Source organism: Bos indicus x Bos taurus, chromosome 18 (genome assembly GCF_003369695.1).
Source record: "Bos indicus x Bos taurus breed Angus x Brahman F1 hybrid chromosome 18, Bos_hybrid_MaternalHap_v2.0, whole genome shotgun sequence".
NCBI classification, from domain to species: Eukaryota; Metazoa; Chordata; class Mammalia; order Artiodactyla; family Bovidae; genus Bos; species Bos indicus x Bos taurus.
In genome coordinates, this window is record NC_040093.1 from 29,621,314 (window position 1) to 29,645,573 (window position 24,260).

The following is a 24,260-nucleotide window of genomic DNA, read 5'->3' on the forward strand; positions in this document are numbered from 1 at the left end:
CAAAAGAAAATAATAGCAACATTTATTCACCCCTTACCATGAAAGATGCTTGTTGTGAACACTTTACATATATTATCTTTTTAATTTCATAACCATGCTATCAGGAAGCTACCATAACTATCCCCATTTTACAGAAAAGGAATAGAGAGGTTATGGAACTTGTTCATAGCTATTAAATGTTAAGAGTCAAGATCAAAACTGAGGAAGTTATGACTCTGGGGTGGCAGTGCATACTCCTGACAGAGAAAGGTTAAATCTATACATCAAATTCCTATTTCCCTACCCAATGACTGCCATTGTAGATAGTCCTACCTCTCTTCATTGGTCTCTGGCAACCTCAGTACAGGAATTAATATAGCCATAAATATATCTCTATAATGATACTCAAATGTTTCTAAGTGATTTTGTGTGTGTGTGTGTGTGTGTATTTTATTTCATTTGAGCCTCTCAACATTTCTATGAGAAGGAATAACTGGGTGGACTACACTAGGTAGAATTGCTGGGTGGATTATAACTTCATCTCCACTACATGTTAAAAAAGATGACAGTCTCTCATTTCTTCCTCTGAATTGCCTATAATATCTACTTTTTCTCACCATTCTCACAGACATCCCTCTAATCAAAGTCTTCATCTCTTTATGCCAGGGAATACCACAACAGCCTCTTAGCTATCTCTCTGGCTCCAGCCTCTCCTTTCTTCACTCATGTTTCATGCCCCTGCCAACCACACCTATACATCTCTCATCACATTGTTTCCTTCCTTAAGAATCCATAGTGATTCCCAAATGCCCATCACATCAAGTCCTAACTCCTCTGCCCAGTCTTCAAGGCTCTTTGCGGTCTGCCCCACCCTCTCTATCTAGCCTCACTTCCCCAAGGCACCCAACACAATTTGCTGCAGGGAGACAGGTCAAGTCTCTATTCTCCATATGCAGTACAAGCATCCCACTTTTGTTCTGTTCTCACACTTTCTTTCCTATCTGGGGACATCATTTTCCCTCTTTATCACATGTAAACCCTCACTCAATATCCATCTCTAACAGACTGTCCAACAACATCCTATCAGTCTCCCTTCTAATCTTATCTCATTCTCATCCTTCACATAGCAGCCAAAATGATTTTGCTAAAAAGTAATTATGATCAATTCTTCCCTTCTTAAAATCTCTCCCTGACTTCCATTTAAACTCAACATATGTCTGGAACTCTGAGGTCCAATGCAAATGGAGACCCATTGCCTCTGTTCCAGGTAACCCTACAGACATCTGTCAGGAATATACAAATATCTTGTTTTATGTTCATATATTTTCTTTTTATGTTTATAATTGGATCAATGAAATAATATATAAAGATGAAATTGGTGAAACTTTGTTCAACCATAGAAAAGTGCTTAGGCAAGAAATTCTATTAATATACTTTAAAAACAAATGTAAATTAGGAAATTTATGGTACAAGGATGTTATTCTTTGGCTAAGAATGATATAGTTATGGATAAGTAAATTGTTTATGTTCTCTATGTCATGTGTCTATGATCTGTGTCAGTGTCAAGACTGATACTGTTCATTTACCTAGGAGAAACTAAAGTATAAATGATCCCAATTTACTACTTACTTAAATGACTAAATGAAACATGGAATTCAAAGACTAATAAAAATAATATTAAAAAAATAATAAAGTCAACATAAATCAAAATCCCTTAACACAGCACATATAGCTCTTTATGATTTTGGTTTCCTGAGCTAAGCCAGGCCATAGCAACCTGGCCTGGGTTTAAAAAAGGATGAGAATGATGGCTTCTTCTTTTATAACGTTATTTTCTCCCAAAGCAACAAAAAAGTAGGACAAAGACTATAAGGAAGGTAAGTATGTTTCTCTTGGATCTCAGGGAAATGTGCTGAAATTATGTACAGACCAGCCACAAAGCAGCTTGCGGCTAAAACTAGAAGAACTGAAGTGAGATTTGAATTACTGCCTGCTTCAGGTAAGACAAAATCTGAAGTTTCAGTCTAATTTACTTGCCTGCTAAAACAAAAATTTAACACTTTGAAGGACTATAACAGAATCCATAGCCTTCTCAACATAATTTAATAATGTCCAGGACATAATCCAAACTGATGTGCAATATGACCCATTCTCAAGGAGAAAGATACTCAACAGAAGCCAGGACTGAATGATATAGACATTTCAGTGATCAGAGACAGATTTTAAAGCAGCAACTATAGCTGTGCTCAGTGAGGTAAAGAAAAATACAATGAATGAAAAGACAGGAAAAATACCTGAAGTTTAAACAAAAAACACCACATTTCTAAGAAAGCCATGGTAGAAAAAGAGATCACAAGCAAAGTTAGAAAATATTTTTCAATGAAAACATATCAAAATTATGGGATTCAACTAAAGCAATTCTTATAGGATAATTTACTAATGGGGCTTTCCTGGTGGCTCAGACGGTCAAGAATCTGCCTGCAAGGCAGGAGATCCACTCTATGAAATAAGTCTTATTACAATGATCATTGTACAAATGAAGAAACTGAGACAGAGATGTTAAATAACTGGCCTATGGTCACATATTCAAAACTCAAGAAGTGGCAGCTTTCAGATTTGAAAAGAGCAGCCTGACTTCAAAGCAAGGGGTTTGTAACAGTTGATACAGAGGGAAAATATGGGAGTAAGCGTTCATCATACAACATACAAAAATTTGGGCATGCTGCTCTAAAAAAAAATTCTTCACCATAACATCAGAACCATATTTACACTGTGAGCAGTGACTTCATCTCCTTTCTCATTTTAGCAACACATGATGTATCATATCAAAATAATGTCATCAATTTGATATTTTTGTTGCCATTAAAATTTTAAATTTGTTCTTAAGCTGTAAATGAGCTAAAATATATAACTAATTGTATGTTTTTTCATAATAAATTAATATCATCATTAATATTATGATAAATATTTTCACCAGAAAAAGTTGTATCTCCTCAAAAGACACCATTAAAGAAAACACTGGTAGAAACTATTAGCAATACATATACGTGACAAAGGACTTGTATTTACTCCATACAAAGGACTCTTACAACTCAATAAATACTTGGAAAAATAAAGAGAAACAATCCAATTAAGAAATGGAAAAAGATCTTAACAGTTACTTCAAGAAAGAGATACAGGAGTAGAAAATAAGCACACGAAAAGACAAGAGCTCAACATAAGTAGTCATCAGGGAAATATAAATTAAAACTATAATAACATAACACTACACATCTTTTAAAATGGCAAAAAATTTTAAAGAATGATATTAAGTGTTGGTAAGGATATGGAGCAGCTGGAACTCTCATATCTTGCTGGTCATAATGTAAAATGATACAATTCCTTTGGAAAACATTTAGGTAGATTTTTATACACCTATTATATGATCCAGCAATTCCATTCCTAGTACTTACCCAAGACACACACACACACACACACACACACACACACACACACACACACACACACAGCTTGATTCCTGGGTCAGGAAGATCTGCTGGAGAAGGATATGGCAACCCACTCCAGTATTCCTGCCTGGAAAATTATATGGAGAAGCCTGGTGGGCTAAAGTCCAGAGTAAAGAGTCGGACATGACTGAGCATGCACCACCACCACATATCTTCACACTAAGACTTGTACCAGAATATTCACAGCAACTACACTCAGAATAGCTCAAAACTGGAAACAACTTGAATGTCCATCAACAGGTAAATGTATGAATGATTCTGGTACATTCAAATATAGTACTACTACTTAGTAATAAAAAATAGTGAACTACTAATATACACAACAAGGATGAATGGCAAAAACTTTCGCTGAGCAAAAGAATTCAGACACAAAAGGGTATACACTTTATGATTCCATTTACATAAAACTCTAAAAAACAAATCTAATCTACAGCAGCAGAATGCATATCAGTGGTTGTCTGAGTTGGGGTGTGAAATGGGAGATGATGTGGGAACAAAGGAGCTTTCTAAGGTGACAAAAATGTTCTATATTTTGACTGTAGTGATAGTTACATGAGTTTACAGCAAACCTCATTGAAATGTACACTTGAAATGGGGGCATTTATTGGATGTAAATTACAACTTGGTAAAGTTGATTTCAAAGAAAGCAAACTGCAGACTAATAATATGTAATAATATATACTTAGAGTAAAAATAATAGTATGTTAAGATTCTGTTTTTTGTAAAAGAAGGCCAGTGTAAAAAGCCCACATGTTTGCTTATATCTGTAGGAACACAGGAAGAGGTGTGAAAGAATACATACCAAACTATTATCATTGTTTACCTCGGGAGGTAAGAATATTAACTATAATATTTGGCAGAGACTGGATTTTTCTTTATATACCTATATATATCCATGTATTGTTAGGCTTCTGTCAACAAACAAAATAAGCATGCACTAGTATGCAGATATGTTTACCAATACTCCATCCCTGAATGTGGTTTCTCTCATCAAGAATCAGAGGCTACTTCCCTTCCCCTTGAACCTGGGCTGGTTTGGGGACTGACTTTGATAGCATATTGTGGCAGAAGACATACTAAGCCAATTCTAGGTTTAGCTCTTTTTTTTTTTTTTTCCATTTTTACAGTAGATTTACTCAATCACAGTTACCAATTAAATTAGCACCGCTTTTATGTCCAACAAATTTTAAGAGTTGAGGCCCTATTAGAGAAGCTACATATTATGAGTCTATGGCCCATGCTGTATTTTACTTCTTAACCTTTATTTTTATTTTAAATTGTATTTTATTTTTAAACTTTACATAATTGTATTAGTTTTGCCAAATATCAAAATGAATCCACCACAGGTATACATGTGTTCCCCATCCTGAACCCTCCTCCCTCCTCCCTTCCCATACCATCCCTCTGGGTCGTCCCAGAGCACTAGCCCCAAGCATCCAGTATCATGCATCGAACCTGGACTGGCATCTCATTTCATACATGATATTTTACATGTTTCAATGCCATTCTCCCAAATCTTCCCACCCTCTCCCTCTCCCATAGAGTCCATAAGACTGTTCTATACATCAGTATCTCTTTTGCTGTCTCATACACAGGGTTATTGTTACCATCTTTCTACATTCCATATATATGCGTTATTATACTGTATTGGTGTTTTTCCTTCTGGCTTACTTCACTCAGTATAATAGGTTTAGCTCTTAAGAGGCCTGGCAGCTTCTGTTTCTGTTCTCTGGGAAACCATTCACCATACTGAAAAGTTTGGCTTAGACTGCTAAATGATGACCATCCACACGTAAGAACAGGCAGAAGCCATATGGAGGAGCACCAGGGTGCTCCAGTCAAGGTCCCAGCTGAATGCAACCTCCTGGGTGAGCTTAGCTGATCTGAAGGCAGTAAAAGGGCCACCAGCTGAGCCCGGACAACACCATGTGGAGCAGAGATGAGATGTCCCTGCCAAGTATTATGTGGTTCACAGAATTTTGAACAAATAAATTGTGGTAGTTTTTTGTTTTGTTCTTGAATTATGGCCATATCCCGTGGCAAGTGGGACACTAGCTCCCCAACCAGGGATTGAACCTGCACCCCTTGCATTGGAAAGCAGAGTCTCAACCACTGGACCTCCAGGGAGTCCCCAAATGGTGGCTGTTTTAAGCCATTGTGTTCCGAACTCTTTTACTACATATAAGGGAACCACAACATATGCTATGAAGCAAAAAGCCCTTCAGTTCAGTTCAGTTCAGTCACTCAGTCGTGTCTGACTCTTTGTGACCCCATGAATCGCAGCACGCCAGGCCTCCTTGTCCATCACCAACTCTCGGAGTTCACTCAAATTCACGTCCACTGAGTCAGTGATGCCATCCAGCCATCTCATCCTCTGTCGTCTCCTTCTCCTCCTGCCCCCAATCCGTCCCAGCATCAAAATCTTTTCCAATGAGTCAACTCTTCACATGAGGTGGCCAAAGTACTGGAGTTTCAGTTTTAGCATCATTCCTTAACACCCAGGGCTGATCTCCTTTAGAATGGACTGGTTGGATCTCCTTGCAGTCCAAGGGACTCTCAAGAGTCTTCTCCAACCACAGTTCAAAAGCATCAGTTCTTCGGTGCTCAGCCTTCTTCACAGTCCAACTCTCACATCCATACATGACCACTGGAAAAACCATAGCCTTGACTAGAAGGACCTTTGTTGGCAAAGTAATGTCTCTGCTTTTCAATATGCTATCTAGGTTGGTCATAACTTTTCTTCCAAGGAGTAAGCATCTTTTAATTTCATGGTTGCAATCACCATCTGCAGTGATTTGGAGCCCAAAAAAATAAAGTCTAACACTGTTTCCACTGTTTCCCCATCTACTTCCCATGAAGTGATGGGACCAAATGCTATGATCTTAGTTTTCTGAATGTTGAGCTTTAAGCCAACTTTTTCACTCTCCTCTTTCACTTTCACCAAGAGACTTCTGAGCTTCTCTTTACTTTCTGCCATAAGGGAGGTGTCATCTGCATATCTAAGGTTAATGATATTTCTCCTGGCAATCTTGATTCCAGCTTGTGCTTCTTCCAGCCCAGTGTTTCTCATGATGTACTCTGCGTATAAGTTAAAGAAGCAGGGGGACAATATACAGCGTTGATGTACTCCTTTCCCTATTTGGAACCAGTCTGTTGTTCCATGTCCAGTTCTAATTGTTGCTTCCTGACCTGCATATCGGTTTCTCAAGAGGCAAGTCAGGTGGTCTGGTTCCCATCTCTTTCAGAATTTTCCACAGTTTATTGTGATCCACACAGTCAAAGGCTTTGGCATAGTCAATAAAGCATAAATAGATGTTTTTCTGGAACTCTCTTGCTTTTTTGATGATCCAGCGGATGTTGGCAATTTGATCTCTGGTTCCTCTGCCTTTTCTAAAACCAGCTTGAACATCTGCAAGTTCACGGTTCACATATTGCTGAACCCTTTAAACTAACATTTTAAAATTAGTAAATTAAAAGTTTAAATATTTCTGGAAACTAATTAATTAGAATGCCCTTAAGGTGATTGATTATAATGCTGCACCTTTAAACAAGTTTCGTTGAGCAAGATACTTCTAAAAGCAATTTGTCATTCCTTGACTAGTATTATATGTTATTTAATAGCAAAACGCATTAATAATTTATTACTTTTTTTGGCTGCTGCTGTGCAGCTTGCAAGACATTAGTTCCCCATCCAGGAATTGAACCCACGGCCTTGGCAATGAAACTGTGGAGTCCCATCCACTGGACAGCCACGGAATTCCCAGGAATTTATTACTTAAAATGCCTTTCTTCCCATCGCAGTCAAGACAAACAACAAAATAACACAAAAGAAGGCATTTTTAGTCCACTCTCCTTGAAAAGCAATTTTCAAAAGATATTTTTCTCTATTTGACAACAGACATAGCAGGGGGCTTCAAAAAGCCCTATCTCACCTACAATTTCAGGAAGTAATCTGCTAGTATATAAACAGTTTAAAATAGAAACAGCCAGTGACTGAGTGAATCCATTTTGGCAAGTATCAATCTCACAGAAATAAAGGCCCAGTACTTTAATATGTACATATATATGAACTTTGCATATATACATATCTAATAAATATTTCCATTGGCCCACATATATGAGTATTTATATTGCAGCACTGCGTGTCATGGGAAAAAAATAGAAAAAAAAAAAGAAGTTTCAGCCACAAACGGCTGAATAAGTGAACTGTGGTGCATCTATACTATAAAATTCTATGCAGCTGTTTAAAAGCGTCTCTCTTTGGACTTCCCTGGTGGTACAGTGGGTAGGAATCTGCCTGCCAGTGCAGGGGACACGTGTTTGTTCCATGGTCCAGGATGATTCCACGTGCCACGGAGCAACTAAGCCCGTGCGCCACAAATACTGAAGTCCAAGCGCCTAGAGCCCGTGCTCTGCAATGAGAAGCCACCATAATGAGAATTCCTCCCACCACAACAAAGAGTAGCCACCGCTCACCACAACTAGAGAAAGCTCTCACACAGCAACCAAGACCCAGCCCAGCCATAAATAAATAAAGTTAAAAAAAAAAAAAAAACTGACTCAAATTAAAAAAAATTTTTTTAAAAAAAGCTCCTCTCCTCATCTTAAATCCCAGGCAAACCTAACTGGGTTAACTCACAGTAGCCTGCTGGACAAATTCAGTTATTCCATTTTCCTTTGTTTTCTACCACTGGCTAGAAGGTGTTCGTCAGAGCAGAGCCTGGTGCTGAATCTGCTCCTCTATGGGCAGGGACAGTCAGGTTTTCTAGAATCAGACTACGGGCTTCATCCTGCAGTTGGATGGGATCATGGGCTACTTATCACGTAGATTCACTGTAAAGTGGCAACACTGAACTAAAACAAAAGCAGATGATACAGAAAGAGTTGACAAAACACATTAAATGAGTGTTATGCAGGCTGTAAGAGATATATATATATATGTAATACACACAAATATACATCTCTTAAAAGCCCAGGACCCACCCTTCTCAGGGCATATAGAGTAATTTGAGAAAAGGTGCTTTCTAACCAAGAAGTATAAGCTGCTGTGCCCCAGTATTCTCAGTGTCACTAGCTGCCACGGCGCAGTCTAAAAGAGACCTGAAATTTAGTTCTCTCCTCTCATTCCTCATTCCAAATATTAATTCCTTGTGCTTTCTTACAGTGTTCCCTGAAGGTAAACTCTTCAGATGAAACAACGTGAATTTGACTTTCTATTTCTGCTCTCAATTTTCGACGATTCTGACCTAGAGTAAACTAGAACTTGTCTAAGCTTGCTGATTAGAAGACTACGTTCTGTCTCTAAAAATAAAGTGCTGTTCTTTGTATGTCATGATGACACTACCAGATCTGAGTTGCTCTTCCAGGGCAGCTCTGAGTCATGTACCCACCCTTTCATCCATCAGTCCCTCCCTGACCTCTTTTCCTTCACCCACGCCCCATCCCTCCAACATTCTCTGACAGATTCCTCCATTCATTCTGGGAGCAAAGGTACACATTTCAGAGATGGCTGGTCAGGGTTCGCGGAGAAAGCCACGGCAACCCACTCCAGTACTCCTGCCTGGAAAATCCCAAGGATGGAGGAGCCTGGTAGGCTGCATTCCATGGGGTCGCTAAGAGCCGGATACGACTGAGCGACTTCACTTTCACTTTTCACTTTCATGCATTGGAGAAGGAAATGGCAACCCACTCCAGTGTTTTTGCCTGGAGAATCCCAGGGACGGGGAAGCCTGGTAGCGTGCCGTCTACGGGGTCGCACTGAATTGGACACGACTGAAGCGACTTAGCAGCAGCAGCAGGTCAGGGTTAGAGGATAGGTATGAAGCCATGGAATAATTTTTCTCTGTGAGAAACTGGCAGTCTCTTTCACTACTGACAAGAGAGTACAGATCTGGAGGGCAACTTAGCACTAAATATCAAGAGTCTTAAAGTACAAGCATGCACATACTTTGACCAAGTAATTTCCCTGTAGGAACCAACCCTAAGGAAAGACTCAAAGATTCACCAAAGGATTTATGTATAAGAATAATCAATAGCACACTTTTCATAATCCTCATAAAGTTCCTCATAAAGTAAGAAACCAGAACCACCTAATTAAACACTAATATCTTTTGAGAAGATAATTAAATAAAATTATAAATTCAGTTGATTAATTATAATAACCAATAACTCTTATATTTTCAAGAAATATTTAATGACATGGAAAAGTGCTTATAAATAATGTTAAATGTAAAAAAGGCAGCATACATACAGTATAATTACAATTCTGAGAAAGAAAAAGAAACTAAAGGAAACATCAAAATATAAACAAAGAATGGTTACTTCTGAATGGTGAAATTATCAGTGATTACTTTTTTATACTTTTTAATAATTTCCAAATTGTCCAAAATTATTACATATTACTAATACAATCAGGAAAGGAAAGGTCTATAAGTAACTTTTAAAATTATACCTCTAAAAAAAATTGACATGAGGAAAACAGAAAGAAGTGAAGAAAAAAATTATTCAGCCTGAGCTTCAACTTTTAATTTTGGCCAGATTAATATTTTTAATTCACATTAATCTAAGTATTTGTTGAACTATACTAATGCTAACCTAGGCAACTTGGCAAGAAGCATTTCATTTGATTTTCTGAATTTTGCTGAAAAATTCTCCTTTCAAAGTATGTAAACTCTAATACTTGACAGTCATTCATTGCTGCTGAAATCTATGAATACTGAACTCCCAGACTGGTATCCAATTATTCACACATTCAACATACTTTTTCACTTTAGATCAAGCTTTGCTGTTAGTTGAAAATCTTTGAAAGCTGACATACAAAAGCTGTTTTTCAAAAACTAACCTGCTGTGTTTGATAACGATGCGGAACTGATGTAGCCCCATAGCACTCTGCCACATTTAACTGCAGGGTCTGAGCAGAAAAAGGACAGACGAGACTATTTCCTCTGAGCTCCCACAACACTCCACACAGGCCTCTCCATAAATTAGCAGGTCACCTCACAATGAAGTGTGTATGAGCTGACCTCTCTGACTAAACTATAAGCTCCTTGAAGGAAGAGACTGTGGATTTCCCATGCTTCTATCTCCAGCCTCAGGCACAGAACCCACTGTTCAGTGCATAATCAAAAAATATTTTTAAACTGAACTACACTGATGACTTTACGCCCCAAATTAAGAAAAAAAAAATAACCATATTCAAGATAAACAAAACCAACTTCGAGCATTAGGAAGAGTTACCAAATAACTCAGGAATGTATATGATTTAGAACTTGACAAAAGCAGGAAATTAAATAAGCATTCAGAGAATGTTCGGGTATTACTACAGGCAGAGGCGGAAACTATTCTTCCACCAAAGACTTCTGATCCAAGCTCCAGATTGAAATGAGAGCCACAAATGAGTAAAAAGCAGTTCTATTTATTTCTCTCCCTTTTTCCTTAGAATGAGAAATAAATATTAACAAAGGATATAAAATATTCCCTAAATACAAGAGATAATTTTAAAATACACTTTAGTTCTCATTATGGTTCATTAAATGTAAACAGAAGGCAAAAAAAGAGATACATGTAACTGCTTCAAAGGTGGTCACAAGCTCTAATAAGGACACACTCCTGTAGTTAGTAAAAATCAGAAAAGGCTATCCACTAAAAAGTATGCTCATAAGATTGGTATAAAATACATAATATTAGCCATGTGCAGAACCTCCCATATGCAAAAGCATTTGTAACTACATTACAAAAATGAATGAATAACTTTTTCCAACTCTCTCCAGTGAGAGGGCAATCTAGGTTGCAACTGAGATGCAACCTAAGGGATAGGGGATAGGCTGGAATTCAGCTAAGGCCATGAGGATGACTGCACAGCTGAGTATGGGGACAGCTCCAGAGCATGCCATTCAATACAATGATGTTTCTCAGACTTTCTGATCTGTGAACAACCTGCACAATTGTATGTGGCAGTCCTGGATTTAATTAACGCATCTGTGATATTATGAAGCAGAAACAGGAGCTCTAGAACAGGGCACATCAACAGAAGGCCTACTGACATTCTTGGCCAGGTCAGGGGGTTGTCCTGGGCACTGCAGGATGTTAAAAAACTTCCCTAGTGTCTACCCACTTAATGCCAGTAACATCCTCCCTGCCCCCAGCTATAACAATTAAAAATGTCTCCAGACATTGCCAATGTCCCCTGGGGGACAAAATTCTTCCCTCCACTCCCCCATTTGAGACTCACTGTTCTAGAGGAACAAAGAATTGGGTAGTGTTGGTCCAGCTCTGCTGAAGAGAGCGAATACACTGTATCTGCCATATGTGAGCACGGAGTGTAGTCTACAACAGATCAGGAATAACACTAGGCAATCTCAGAAGGAAATACCCTCACAGATGAACTCAGTATCTTTTGCTTTAATTGCACTTGCCAGGTGTTTCCCAATTATCAATTCAATATCTTGAGCACAGTTACTTAATTCTATACATTTAAAAGAAGATTTTTAAAAATGCAATGACATATAACAACCCACAGGTTATTGCTGACACTGGGCCATATAAGAGGAAACAGATGGAGAAACATTTGGAGTGACTGGTAATTTAGCAATGTGTTAAGATTAAATTTCTAAAAGTACAATAAAAACTAAATAGTTCTTTAAATAAAAGAAATGAAACTAAAAAAGAAGAAATGGAGAAAAAAGGAAATGAAACTAAAATTCTTTCACCGTATTTTCTATGTTAAGGAATAGAGATTAAAATATTGGTTTGCCAAAAACTTCATTTGTGGTTTTCCGTAAGATTATACAGAAAACCCCAAACCAACTTTTCAGCCAACACAATATATAGATTCATATTTATACGACGCTGCTTTAAGAAAGCTTTTCTATATAAGAGAGAAACCATAAAGGAAAAGATAGATTTGCCTACATCAAAATAAAAAGCTTCTGCAACTCAAAACAAGTTAAACAGAAAATGCGAACAAAACTAAAATGTGAACCCAAAGAAAATATTTACAACATAAATGTTAGTGGTTCAAGATCTATAAGTAAATAAAGCTTTACAAATTAAATACCAAAATAAACACCACAATGGAAAAATGAAGAAAGGATAGGAAGAAGCAATTCATATGCACACGCACAAATAAAAATTTAGCCAATAAAAATATGAAAACTATTTAACCCTATCAACTGAATAAATGGAAATAAAAACACAATAACATTTCTTTATATATCTGTTTGATAAAAATAACACACAGCATAATAGTGCTGATGAAGGTACAAATATCCTCAAACATTAAGATATAAACTGGAACAATTTCTTGGGAAGACAATTTAGCAATAATACATTTAAAAATATGCACATGCTTTTAAGAAATTCTACTTTTAGAAAATTTTCCTAGGAAATTGTCATGGGTCTGCACAAAGATTTAGCTATAAGAATAGTCATCTTAATATAATTCAAAATAGTGAAAAATTAGAACAACTGTAAGCTGGTCAGTTGAAAAAATTATGATACATTCAAATGATATATTATCATGCAATCATTAAAAATTATAGAGGATGTGGAAAATGTGCGTGTTAATGACAGGAAAAAGATGCTTACTGAGATGGGAAAATTTTCAGGATGTAGTATCGTGTAGTGGGTAAGAGACTGGGTCTGGAGTCAGAATGTCTGGGTTAAATTTTGGATCCATCATTAATTAGCTGTATAATATTAGGCAAGTCAGTAAACCTCTCTGAAGCTGTTTCCTAATGTGTAGAAAAAGGTAACTTCTATGAAATAATACCAACAATCGAGGCAACAATCACCAGTGCTTACTTAAAACCAACAGAGGGAAGGTTGATGGGGAAGTTTATTATGGACTTATCCTATGGGAAATATCACTGATCAATCTTCACATCACTAAAAGAGAATACCAGACATCATACACCTCGAAATGTGAGACAACAGGAAACAGAAGGCACAACATAGCCTGTGATATATTCTTGCCCCTTAAAATCTCACCCAAATTTACCCAAGCGCCTGTTATCTATCAACTTACTGGAAATATGGGGATTTAATTCCATTAAAATGAGATTCACAAGACAATCAAAATAAACTAATGCTGATAAAATGTCAGAAGAGTGCTTACCTCTGGGGCAGGTATAGACTAGGCAGGAAAAAAAGGAAACTTTATGGGTTATTAGAAGTTTCTCTGTATTGATCTGGGTGGTGGCAAATATGTAAAGAATCATAAAACTACACTATTAAAATTAGTGTACTTTATATACTTTTTTATATGTATGCTGCTGCTAAGTTGCTTCAGTCGTGTCCAACTCCCAGCGACCCCATGGACTGCAGCCCACCAGGCTCCCCCGTCCCTGGGATTCTCCAGGCAAGAACACTGGAGTGGGTTGCCATTTCCTTCTTCAATGCATGCAAGTGAAAAGTGAAAGTGAAGTCGCTCAGTCATGTCTGACCCTTAGCGACCCTATGGACCGCAGCCCACCAGGCTCCTCCGTCCATGGGATTTTCCAGGCAAGAGTACTGGAGTAGGGTGCCATTGCCTTCAATACTTCAATTGTTTTAAATGAAAGTGAAAAAAAAAAAAGCTCCAGCTGACAGTTCACCATTGTCTAGTGGTAGAAAGAAAAGTAGGGGTGGTTAGAGAATTGAAGCCAAGAGGAAGTGGTGGTGTACAGCACCTGGCTGCTACATGTGGGTCTCATGCTCCCATAGAACTCCCCCCCGCTGCAAAGAAGAGCTGGAGGGTGGGGAGAGCACAAGGCCTGGACCACTGGGAAATTAGGGTACTTACTAAAGAAATCTTATAAAGTGGCTGTCACAAGGATTTCCACACCAATAGGAAACTAAGGATATTGGCTACATTGTAAAAATGGGTTTTAATTTCACTTAAAGGATTTCAATAAGCCATCTCATCTATGCACCTGGACAAGTTGGTAAAGTGAATTAGCAAGTAGCAGTTAAATCTACGGCAATGTTTACAGCTGGATACTTGTTGGAATAGACATCAGGAAGATTAGAACTCTGAGCATTGATGGAATATGCTTTGAAATGCCAGAAGGCAGTTTTGGAAACTGGCTAATTATAGAAATATGTAAGGAGGAGCAAAACCTGTCTCCCACTCAACCTAGACCTTCATCCCCACTTTCACTCTCACCACAGGAAGTGATTTGGACTGGCCCATGGAGACAGAGAAGCGTGCATTTTCAGTGTTTATCTTCCCAATGGTAGAGATTTACCAGAAGTTTCAGAGAAAAGATATGTTCTGCTGATGCCATCTATGTATCAGACACATTCTTCCTGAGATGAACAGTCACAATGTTACACACAAATGGAAGTCAGAAGTTGCATTGGATCCTGCAATACATTAAACTCAATACTCACACCTACTGTGAGAGAATCATCGCTCACAATGGTTCACTTGCCTGGTATGTTTCAGATCATATTTAAGACAAAGGCAAATATAGAAAGTCTGCTGTTCTTCAGAGGAGAGAAAAAAATCATCTTTTTAATTTCACTCTCATGAGATTTCCCTTTCAGTTATGAAAGAATTTAAGTGTCTGGAGATCTAAGTTCTATCTTCTTTAGCCAGAAGGGTCACCCAGAAATTAGGAAAATTAATGGCTATATCCATAGACATGATGTATGACTATGTGAAATCTTTTGAAATCCTTGGAAGTACTGGTGAAGGAAGAACTCAGTGAGATTTCGTGATACCAGAGGCAAAAAAGCTAGTTAGTTTTCCAAAATTTTCCCCTAGTGAGTGAAGAGTAAAATTTAACCCTTACAATAGGCATATGAGGTTAAGTGTTATTAATATCTTCTTATTATATATGAGGACACTGACACATCAGGAGGTCAAGAAACATTCCTATGATCAAAAGCCACTAGCAAGCAGCTTGGGATCTGATCCCAGGCAGCGCGACTCTGGAGCCCACAGTCTTAATACTCCCAGCTCATGGCTGTGGTTTTGAGCAACTTCCTTTGAGTTGGCAGGTTCACTTCTTCTTTTTTTTAATTATTTATTTGGCTGTGCCGGGTCTTTGTTGTGTCATGCAGGATCTTTAGTTGCGGCATGTGAACTCTTAATTGGGGCATGGAGGATCTAGTTCCCTGACTAGGAATGGAACCCAGGCCCTCTGCATTGGGAGCATGGAGTCTTAGCCATTGGAGCACCAGAGAAGGGCCAGCAGATTCAATTCTTAGCACTACTATTTACCAGCTGAATGAGTCTTGAACAAATTGCTGAAGTTCTTTGTGCCACAGTTTCCTCACCTATGAAATGGACCTAACAATAGTCTCTTTATAGAATGTCTTGGGAAAATTAGATGAGATCATAAATGTAGATGCCTAAGGACACAAGAGCCATTTAACCAGAGTTAGCACCCCTCCTTCTGACATTCCCCTTCTTTTCTTGCTCACTGCTGCTTAGCAAGTGGGAAGCCTCTCATCCCAGCTCTGAGGAAAATCATGCCCTGACATAGCTCAAGGGAGGAGACTAAGCCATTGCAACAGCATGGGCACTACTGGGCCAGTCTCTTGGTGTGCACTGAACATTTGCTAAATCCTTGAACATAAAATAGTTCATCCCAGCTCCCAAACTGTCCTCCCCTTGCTAGCATAACAAGCCTCAAGGTGCACAGACTTCGGTTCCACAGCCACACCACTCCCTGAACCCATTTCAGAGGCTGGAACAAGAAAACTCACCTAATGCCCTGACGATTCGCATCAGGATTTCCCCCACTTTCATTCTGGTCTCCGGTGTGTGCCTGTCTTTACTGCTGTCATACTGAGCCAGCAGGCCAGGCAAGATTTTCTCAGGGTACACGTCTGAGAGGAGGGCAACCCCTAGGGTTAAAAATAGAAAGAAAGGATTCATTACTGTTTAGCGCTGAAAAGAAAATAAGCCCAGACAGCTTGTGGTGGGATGAACACAGAGGCATTTAAATCCACCTCTGTAATTCCACCAGCAAGAGCTGCCCTTCATTTGGAATGACAACATTGGTAGTGGAAAGAACATGGGTCTTAGAGTTCACACTCCTGGATTCTTCTGGTCTCAGCCCTATATGATCTCTAAGATCACATTCAGCACTGACATTCTATGACCTATGGATTCTAGACTCTAGAAGCTGAGGCTAGATGATTACATAACATAGCAGGGATCCACACAGCCATGGGGACAGACTCGATCAAATGCCCTGGAGGGAGTCTTTCCGGTCTGAGTCAGTAAGGTTCAAAGTCTAGTATCGCTCCTGCCAATCCATCAGCCTGGAGCACAGTAGTGCTTCCTATCTTTGCTGCAGTTCTTTACCCTAGAATGAGTTTCCTCTGTAAAACTGTCAATGATGAGAGCAATTCCCATAAGGAAATAAGGAATGCAAATTCTGGGCATGATGAGGAATAGAGACCTATGCTTCCAGCTGAGTTTCCTGATCAGAAGGAGAGAAGATCCTGCTCCTGATTCCTCCTTCCTAGTACTTGCCGACACCCTCTCTCTTCATACAGCACCCCTAGAGGTGGAATCTGCAGTAGTGGTAACATTATCTGAGCCCAGATCCATAGCAAGCAAACTTCACAGAAGTTGAGAGAAGAAGGGAGATAAGACTAAGACAGGACCAGAAATAAAAAGCCTAGTCTCAAAGCTATATAAACACAAATTCCATTACTTTGGGGTTAGGGAAGGTTTGGGGAGAGGTTATGTACTTCTAAAGAATAGTGAGGAAAAAGAAACACCTGCAGGTGTTCTACCACTGATGTCATCACAAGGCCTAGTACATATTACATATCTGTAGCACCATAACTCCTACTCCATCAGAAGTGCCCAACTCAGCAACTCCATGGATCTGTCTCCTTTTAGGAATATAGTTATACCTTTATAATGAAAATCGGTGGGGACAGGGGATTTGCTCTAAAAAACTATGATCTGTATCTAACTTCTCTGAAAAATATATATTACCAGAGTCCCTTCTACTGTCATTTATGCCTAATTTTCTCTCACTAATCTTTAGCAGAGAAGTTATTTACTTCTGTGAGCATATCCTGCTGTATACTTCAAAACCAAATGAACTGGGACTTCCCTGGTTAAGGATCTGCCTTCCGATGCAAGAGGTGCAGGTACGATCCCTGGTCAGGGAACTAAGGTCCCACGTGCCACGGAGCAACTAAGCCCACACACTACAACTAGAGAAGTTAGTGCACTGCAACAAAGGCCCAGTGCAGCCGAAATTAAAAAACAAAACAAAATCCAAGTGAGCTCTTGATTTTCTCTCTGTAGCAAACAGACTTTGGTGGCACATAGCATCTATTCTCTCTTCTGGTAGCGACACCTGTTGTTCCTTTAGGAAATACTCCTTCCCTATTCTCAGTCGATGTTGTTTGAGTGGGGTTAATGACCCACCTTCTCTCTCTCCATATGTGAACAAACTCATATCAAGGGTGCCTTAGGATATTCCATCCCATCACCACCACAATGTCTGGTTCAGGAATGAGGAAAGAGACTCAATCCTAGAACCAATTTTGGAACTGCTAGGGAAGATGAGCTCCTGCAGTTTGTGTGTTTGTGTGGATGGTTATTTTGGCTCTTTGTTTTCTTGCCTGTTGAAGTGATTAACCTGGAGCTCCCAGTGGCCATCATTGGGAGAAAGTCTGCCCCACAATGGTACCAATACAGAGGACGGTCAAACCAAGAGACCAAGGAGGAAAAGAGAACTGCATCATGCTTTGAGCCCCTGGATCCAATTATACTTCTACTCATTAGGACCTTAGGGTACATAAGCCAATAAATATCCTTTTACGTTTATAGCAATTTGATTTTTTTTTTCACCCAAAGGAATCCTAATATATCTTTCTTCAGATTAAAGAAACAAATCCAGGTTAAAAAATAAAGTTTCCCATAATGCTAGACTTGTAGTTGTACCAGGGAGCTTTAATTCTTCTAATCTTTCATAAAAAGGTTGCCGACAGCACAGTACAGTTTCCTTGCTTCCCACAGGTCCAGGTTAGCGATTGTTTATCTTCCCGCTGGCCTGCTCCACTAAGGGCTGCCAAATGGCGCTCTGTTTGAATTTACCTTCTAGGATACAGTTGCTACCTATGAATTTATAAATCCCTAGAGAACACTGGTTCCTTCCTTACTCTTATATGAAGCAGTGAAGAGAATCACATATGATGGTTAAGACTACAGAACAATTTTTTTTTTTTTAAAGATAAGATTTTTAAAATTTTGACAACTGAGGAAACCTGGCCTTAACCTTCCTATGATCCTTGGTCCCTCCTTTGTAATCTGAAAAATGGGGTAATTTCTGGGTCAGTCCAGGCTTTAAGGAAATATGACACATCAATCCCTTTGGCAAATAAAGACCAAATGATTGTGTGAGAGATACCTGCTCCTGCTCTGATCACAGGAAAATGACTAGGCATTTTGAGATGTGGCGGAATAGATAAGATACATAGAAGGCAAAGGTGAATCAGATCTGGCAAGAGTTCATAAAAATGTTCTGATCTGTGTTTGGAGGCAAAGCATAGGATAAGGCAAATTAAGCAACTGAAAAAATATTACTGAAAGTAATTATGCAACAAAATAGAGATAGTCAATTTTGTAAAACAACTGTTTTTTTCCCCCAAAGACTTTCATTACAAAGCCAGAAATGTATTCTGATCCAGTGCTGACTTCAAGATGATCCCTTAGCATACTGCTCAGTGATCTGCAGACCTTGGAAAGTCACGGTAGTTTAGGTCCCACTTTACACAGGAGTTTTACATTGTACGAAAGATAGTCTAACCCCAAATATCTTGGCTAACTAACTCTCCCCTGGAAATCTGCTAAGTCATCCCCACTTTAAAACTAACCTGACTTACTCTCCTGAGTAGATAACAACTTACCTCCCAAAATACCCACATCAACTTGGAAAAGCACCTACTCACTTGAATTTCTGCTGAAAACTGTAAGAAACAGAAATGCCTGCATACTGTATGACTCTATTTACATAAAAATGTCCAAAATAGGCAAATCTGCAGACAGAAAGTAGATTTCGTGGGTGCTTAAGGCTGTGGGAGTTGAGTAAGAAATAGAGACTGACTGCTAATGATATGGAATTTCATTATGAAGAGATAAAAACATTCTAAAATTAATTACAGTGATGGTTACACACACTGTGAATATAATAAAAGGCACTGAATTGTATACTTTAAATGGGTGAATTGTATGAAATATGAATTATATCTCAAAGACCGGTTATTTAAAAACTGTAAGATTCATAAAACTCAATAGCAAAAAAAAAATCTGACTAAAAAATGAGCAGATGATCTGAATAGGCATTCTTCTAAAGAAGACAGACAGATGGCTAAGAGAGGCATAAAAAGATATTTAACATCACTAATCACCAGGGAAATATAAAACAAAACCACAATGAGATACCATCTCACACCTGTCAGAAAGCTATTATCAAAAAGATAAGAAATAACAAGTGTTGGAGAAGACATGGCAAAAATGGGATTCTCATGTACTGTTGGTGGGAAGGTAAACTGGTATGACTACCATGGAAAACAGTATGGAGGTTCATGAAAAAATTAAAAATAGAGCTACCATAAGACCTAGCAATTCTACCACTAGGCATTTATCTGAAGAACATAAAAACACAAACTCAAAAAGATATGTGCACATCTATGTTCATTACAACACTGTTTACAATAGCCAAGACACAGAAACAATCTAAATGTCCATCAATGGGTGAATGGACAAAGAAGACATTGGTAAATAAATACAATGCAATGCTAATCATCCATAAAAAGGAAAACTCTTAAATTTTCAACATGGATGGACCTTGAGAGAACTATGTTAAGTAAAGTAAGTCAGACACAGAAAGATATTCACAAGAAAATGAGAAGCTTTTAAAGAACTTTTATGGAATAAATTCTAAGATCCATTGTTAAGTGAAATGCAAGGTGCAAAACAATGTGTATAAAAATTCAACAATTTGTGTACAAAGGGGAAATATTCATCAATAGTTCTGTAAAGATATACAAGAAACCAATGATACTGGTTCTTTTAGGGAGGGAAAAAGAGTAACTAGAGGATAGATAAGAGGGGTTTTTTAACTCTGTATCTTTGTATTCCTTTTTAATTTTGAACCATGTAATGTATCAAACATAAATAAATAAAATATAAGTTAAAAATCAGTGCTAAGAGACAAGGTCTTTTAAAATAGGACAGTCTCTTTTGGAGGTGAAATGTAAAAATAATTTTCAATCAGATGTAACAGAATGACCACAAGCATCTTCCCCCTGAAATCTCTCTACAGTTAACAGGCAAGGAGTGAAAAAGGAATAAACTGATAAGAATGAAAAGAATATAGATATCAAAGGCTGAAGTATGGGTAAAGAGAACAAAGATGGGACAAAATAATGACACGCATTTGCTAGAGCTGTTGGATCATTTCGGGAAAAACAGCAATTATTTGATAGAAAACTAAGCAAATACACAAGAAAGGACAACTGAACTAGGCGTAGCCATGAATAATATTCATAGAGTCAGCAGCAAACACTGCCCAGTGATTTAACCAAAAACTGTGAAAGGGAAATGGTAGGAAGAGAAGGGATACAGGTATGTGTGTACAGGCATGTGTGTGCATGTGGATGTTAACCCTCCATCCAACTTACAGGAAATGAGTAGATAATGTGCAGAGATTTTAACACTGAGATCTGTGAAAGAATTTTACGTATAAATATACTAGAACAAACTACTTAAGGTGGGTGGAGGGGATGATTATCACTGAGGACTAACTGTGAGGGGTAAGCTGGGAAGGAGACAAGCTTCTCAATTCTTCACAAAGGATGTTCAAAGAAATTAACAGATACATATTAATTTAAAAAACTAGAAAAAAGGTAAAACGTATATTAACCTGGGAAGAAGCTCTAGTTTGAAAGAACAATGATGGTGAAGATGTAAGGCACAAGGAACTTTTCCTTCCGATTCCAAAAAGATAATCACCAGCCTGTGACTGTCCTCTCCTGCTGCAGCTCAAGGACACACAGAGAAGAAAGGCTGACCCTGGAGAGAAGGAGACTGCTACCCTCTAGCAGATACTTCAGTTGTTACATTAGAGACTGCTCATTATAATGAAAATTAACAATCATTTCAGCTCCAAGAATCCAGGAAGCTGTACAAACTGGGGAAGTTGGTTATTAAATCAAGGAAGTATGGGGAACTCAACTGAATAGCCAGGTTGTCTTTGTAATTAGAGTAAATGATAATGTCTAGCATGCCAACATAATGTTCAGTTTCTCTAAAGCTCCAAAGTTGTGCTAAGTATGGACAAGCCCCAACACATTTCTAAAGATTTAAGGTGAGTGAGTGTTACTCAGTCCTGAGGAAAAAAGAAGGTTAGACTAATAAATTGAAGATTTGTTAAGAACGGCGGTACAGTACCTACAGTCTGCGGCTTTAAACCAAGATTAAATAATATACTCAAACACTAAAATCAGGCAAATATATTTACTTACATTGTTCTCTAATTCCCATTTTGGAAGGAAAAAAGCTATAATCTATATTTAATGACAGTTAACTGTAGCCAGAAGCCATTTGGATTATGAAATATTTACTTATTATAATAAATGAAAATCTTGTAGCAAAGACAATAAAAATTCTTAATGTTTAATGAGTGTTTTCAATATGTCAGGCATGGTCTTAAGCATTTTTTATGCATTCATCTGTTTAATGCTTCCAACAATCCTTTGCAGTAGATGCTATTAATACTATCATTCCTAATTTTACTGAGGGAGAAGTTGAGGAACAGAAGGGTGAAAAATATGGTCCCAGATCACACAGCTGCCATGTGACAAGAGCAGGACTGCAAGCCCACATCTGCTATCCCACCAAAAAAGTACCAGCTTTGCAAATCCTAACCCTAAAGACAGCAAATCTTACATTTTCAAGTGTTTCTCAGCCATAAGATTTACTTTCCATTAGACTGCAAGGTCAGAGGAAGGAGAGGCACTCTGCACCCGGTATGAAAAGGCAGAATCCTCTTGGGTTCCAGTTGGGCTTCATAGGAACTGCTTTGTTCTTAATTGGTATATTTATTTATATTTATCTCAATGTGGAAAAGGGAAGTAGCAAGGTTAATGAAATTCACAAATGACTTTGACTTGAGATGTTGCTGACATTAGCGATGACAGAGGAGACCTACAGGGAAACTTGGATTTTAGTGAGTTTCTGTTTTTAATCAGTGATTCTCAAATATCTCCATGTCACTTCTTTATGGGCTACTGCAATTCCCCTAAATCTCTTATTCTACTACCCACCCCCCAAATAAATAAAACCCAAGTCAGCACCAAAAAGCTTAGAATCTACCTTGTTAGGACTGCCTGTATCAATTACTTCTGGGCGATACAGAACGGAGCTGAGAAAAGTGAGCCTTAAGAACACGATGATCAAGGGCTCTATTGTAAGTACAGAAATACAAACAAAGCTGCCCTAATACTGACTGAAGGCATAAGTGAGGAAGGAAGGAAGAGAAAACAGCAATTAGTGCTGCTGTGAGAGTAATCATTGCCCTGTGCATTCAGAGAAACTTGCATTTCAGCTGATCCTGGTTGAGAAAGAAGCAGGATGTTATTTATTGAGTTCTCTTTATGGTACCTTTCAAACATTAACATTCTCTTTATGCCATGAAAAGAAACAATTGCTGATAATATGAAGAGAGGGCCTTCTGATTTTCCAGAAAACAGTCTGTAGTTCTCTTTTAGCTGAATCTAGGCAAGAAACAGTCTTGGAAGACCCCCAAGCTAGGTAGTCCCAGTAGAGGGAGTACCACCTGAACTCCAGATTGATTTCTTTCTAAGTTTTCTACTGACATTTCACCTCAAACTTAGGCAAAGAGAAGCTGCAGAATCAGCAAAGCTGACTGATACGTCGGGTTCTCACTAGTTTTGAGAGAGTCAGACCTCCCAGGGGAGTGATCACCCGGCCTGAAGCTCTAACAAGACATGACTGATCTTTCTCATGATCCAGTGTCTTAAGGCTCGGAGATCTGCTCTGTGCTTTGGGTACCAAGCAGTGATAGAGCCAAGATAGAAACTCCGAGTTCTCCCTTTTTTTCCTTCAGTTGAACGTAGCAGATATCCTGATAAGATGATTAGCTAAGTCTTTAGGTGCTCTGGGCCAAGACTGGCTTAGAAAAAGTGACTGTTGTGAAATCAGTAACCATGACATGTAGGATATAAATGGTAGTTTCATATGGAAACCAGGCAGTGCTGCTATAAATTTGCCCTGATAAAATGCATATATATACTTAAACACCCTGCCTACAATCCTGGCAAGTGACCAGACCTTTAGTCAAGGCCCTCAGGTTAAAAGTCACTCTGCTAAGCAGGGCATCTATAAACAGAGGAGAAAAGGAGAAGCCTTGAAGAACTATTTCCACAATCAAAAGAACGTGACTTTTCCCCCCAACCATACATAAAAAACACATGGTCACTATAAGAGATTCAAATACTAGAGAAAAACATAAGAAAAAAGTCACCCATGGATGTATGGGAGGATTGAGGAATAAAGGCTATGGGGAACCGGTCTCTTTTTAGGGTAATGCAAATGTTCTAAGATGGATTGTGGTGATCGATATGCAACTCCAACTACACGCAAAGCTATTATATTACACACCTAAAAAAAGCAAATGGTATGGTATGTGAATTATATCTCAATAAAGCTGTCTTAAAAAAAAAAAAAAAAACTTGAAACCTGAAATCAACATAAGCATTTTAGTGCCCTCTCATCCATAACTCACTCTTGTG

General features: G+C 38.4%; 1 protein-coding gene across 2 annotated transcripts in view; it reads right to left on the reverse strand.

The window, feature by feature from the left end:
• TANGO6 (transport and golgi organization 6 homolog) overlaps positions 1-24,260 on the reverse strand; it is a 184,815-nt gene that overhangs the window by 67,924 nt on the left and 92,631 nt on the right. For both annotated transcript variants that reach the window (XM_027516145.1, XM_027516146.1), the window contains exon 15: positions 16,179-16,319. In XM_027516145.1, the coding sequence (XP_027371946.1) occupies positions 16,179-16,319 (141 nt within the window). The remainder of the gene's footprint in view (positions 1-16,178; positions 16,320-24,260) is intronic.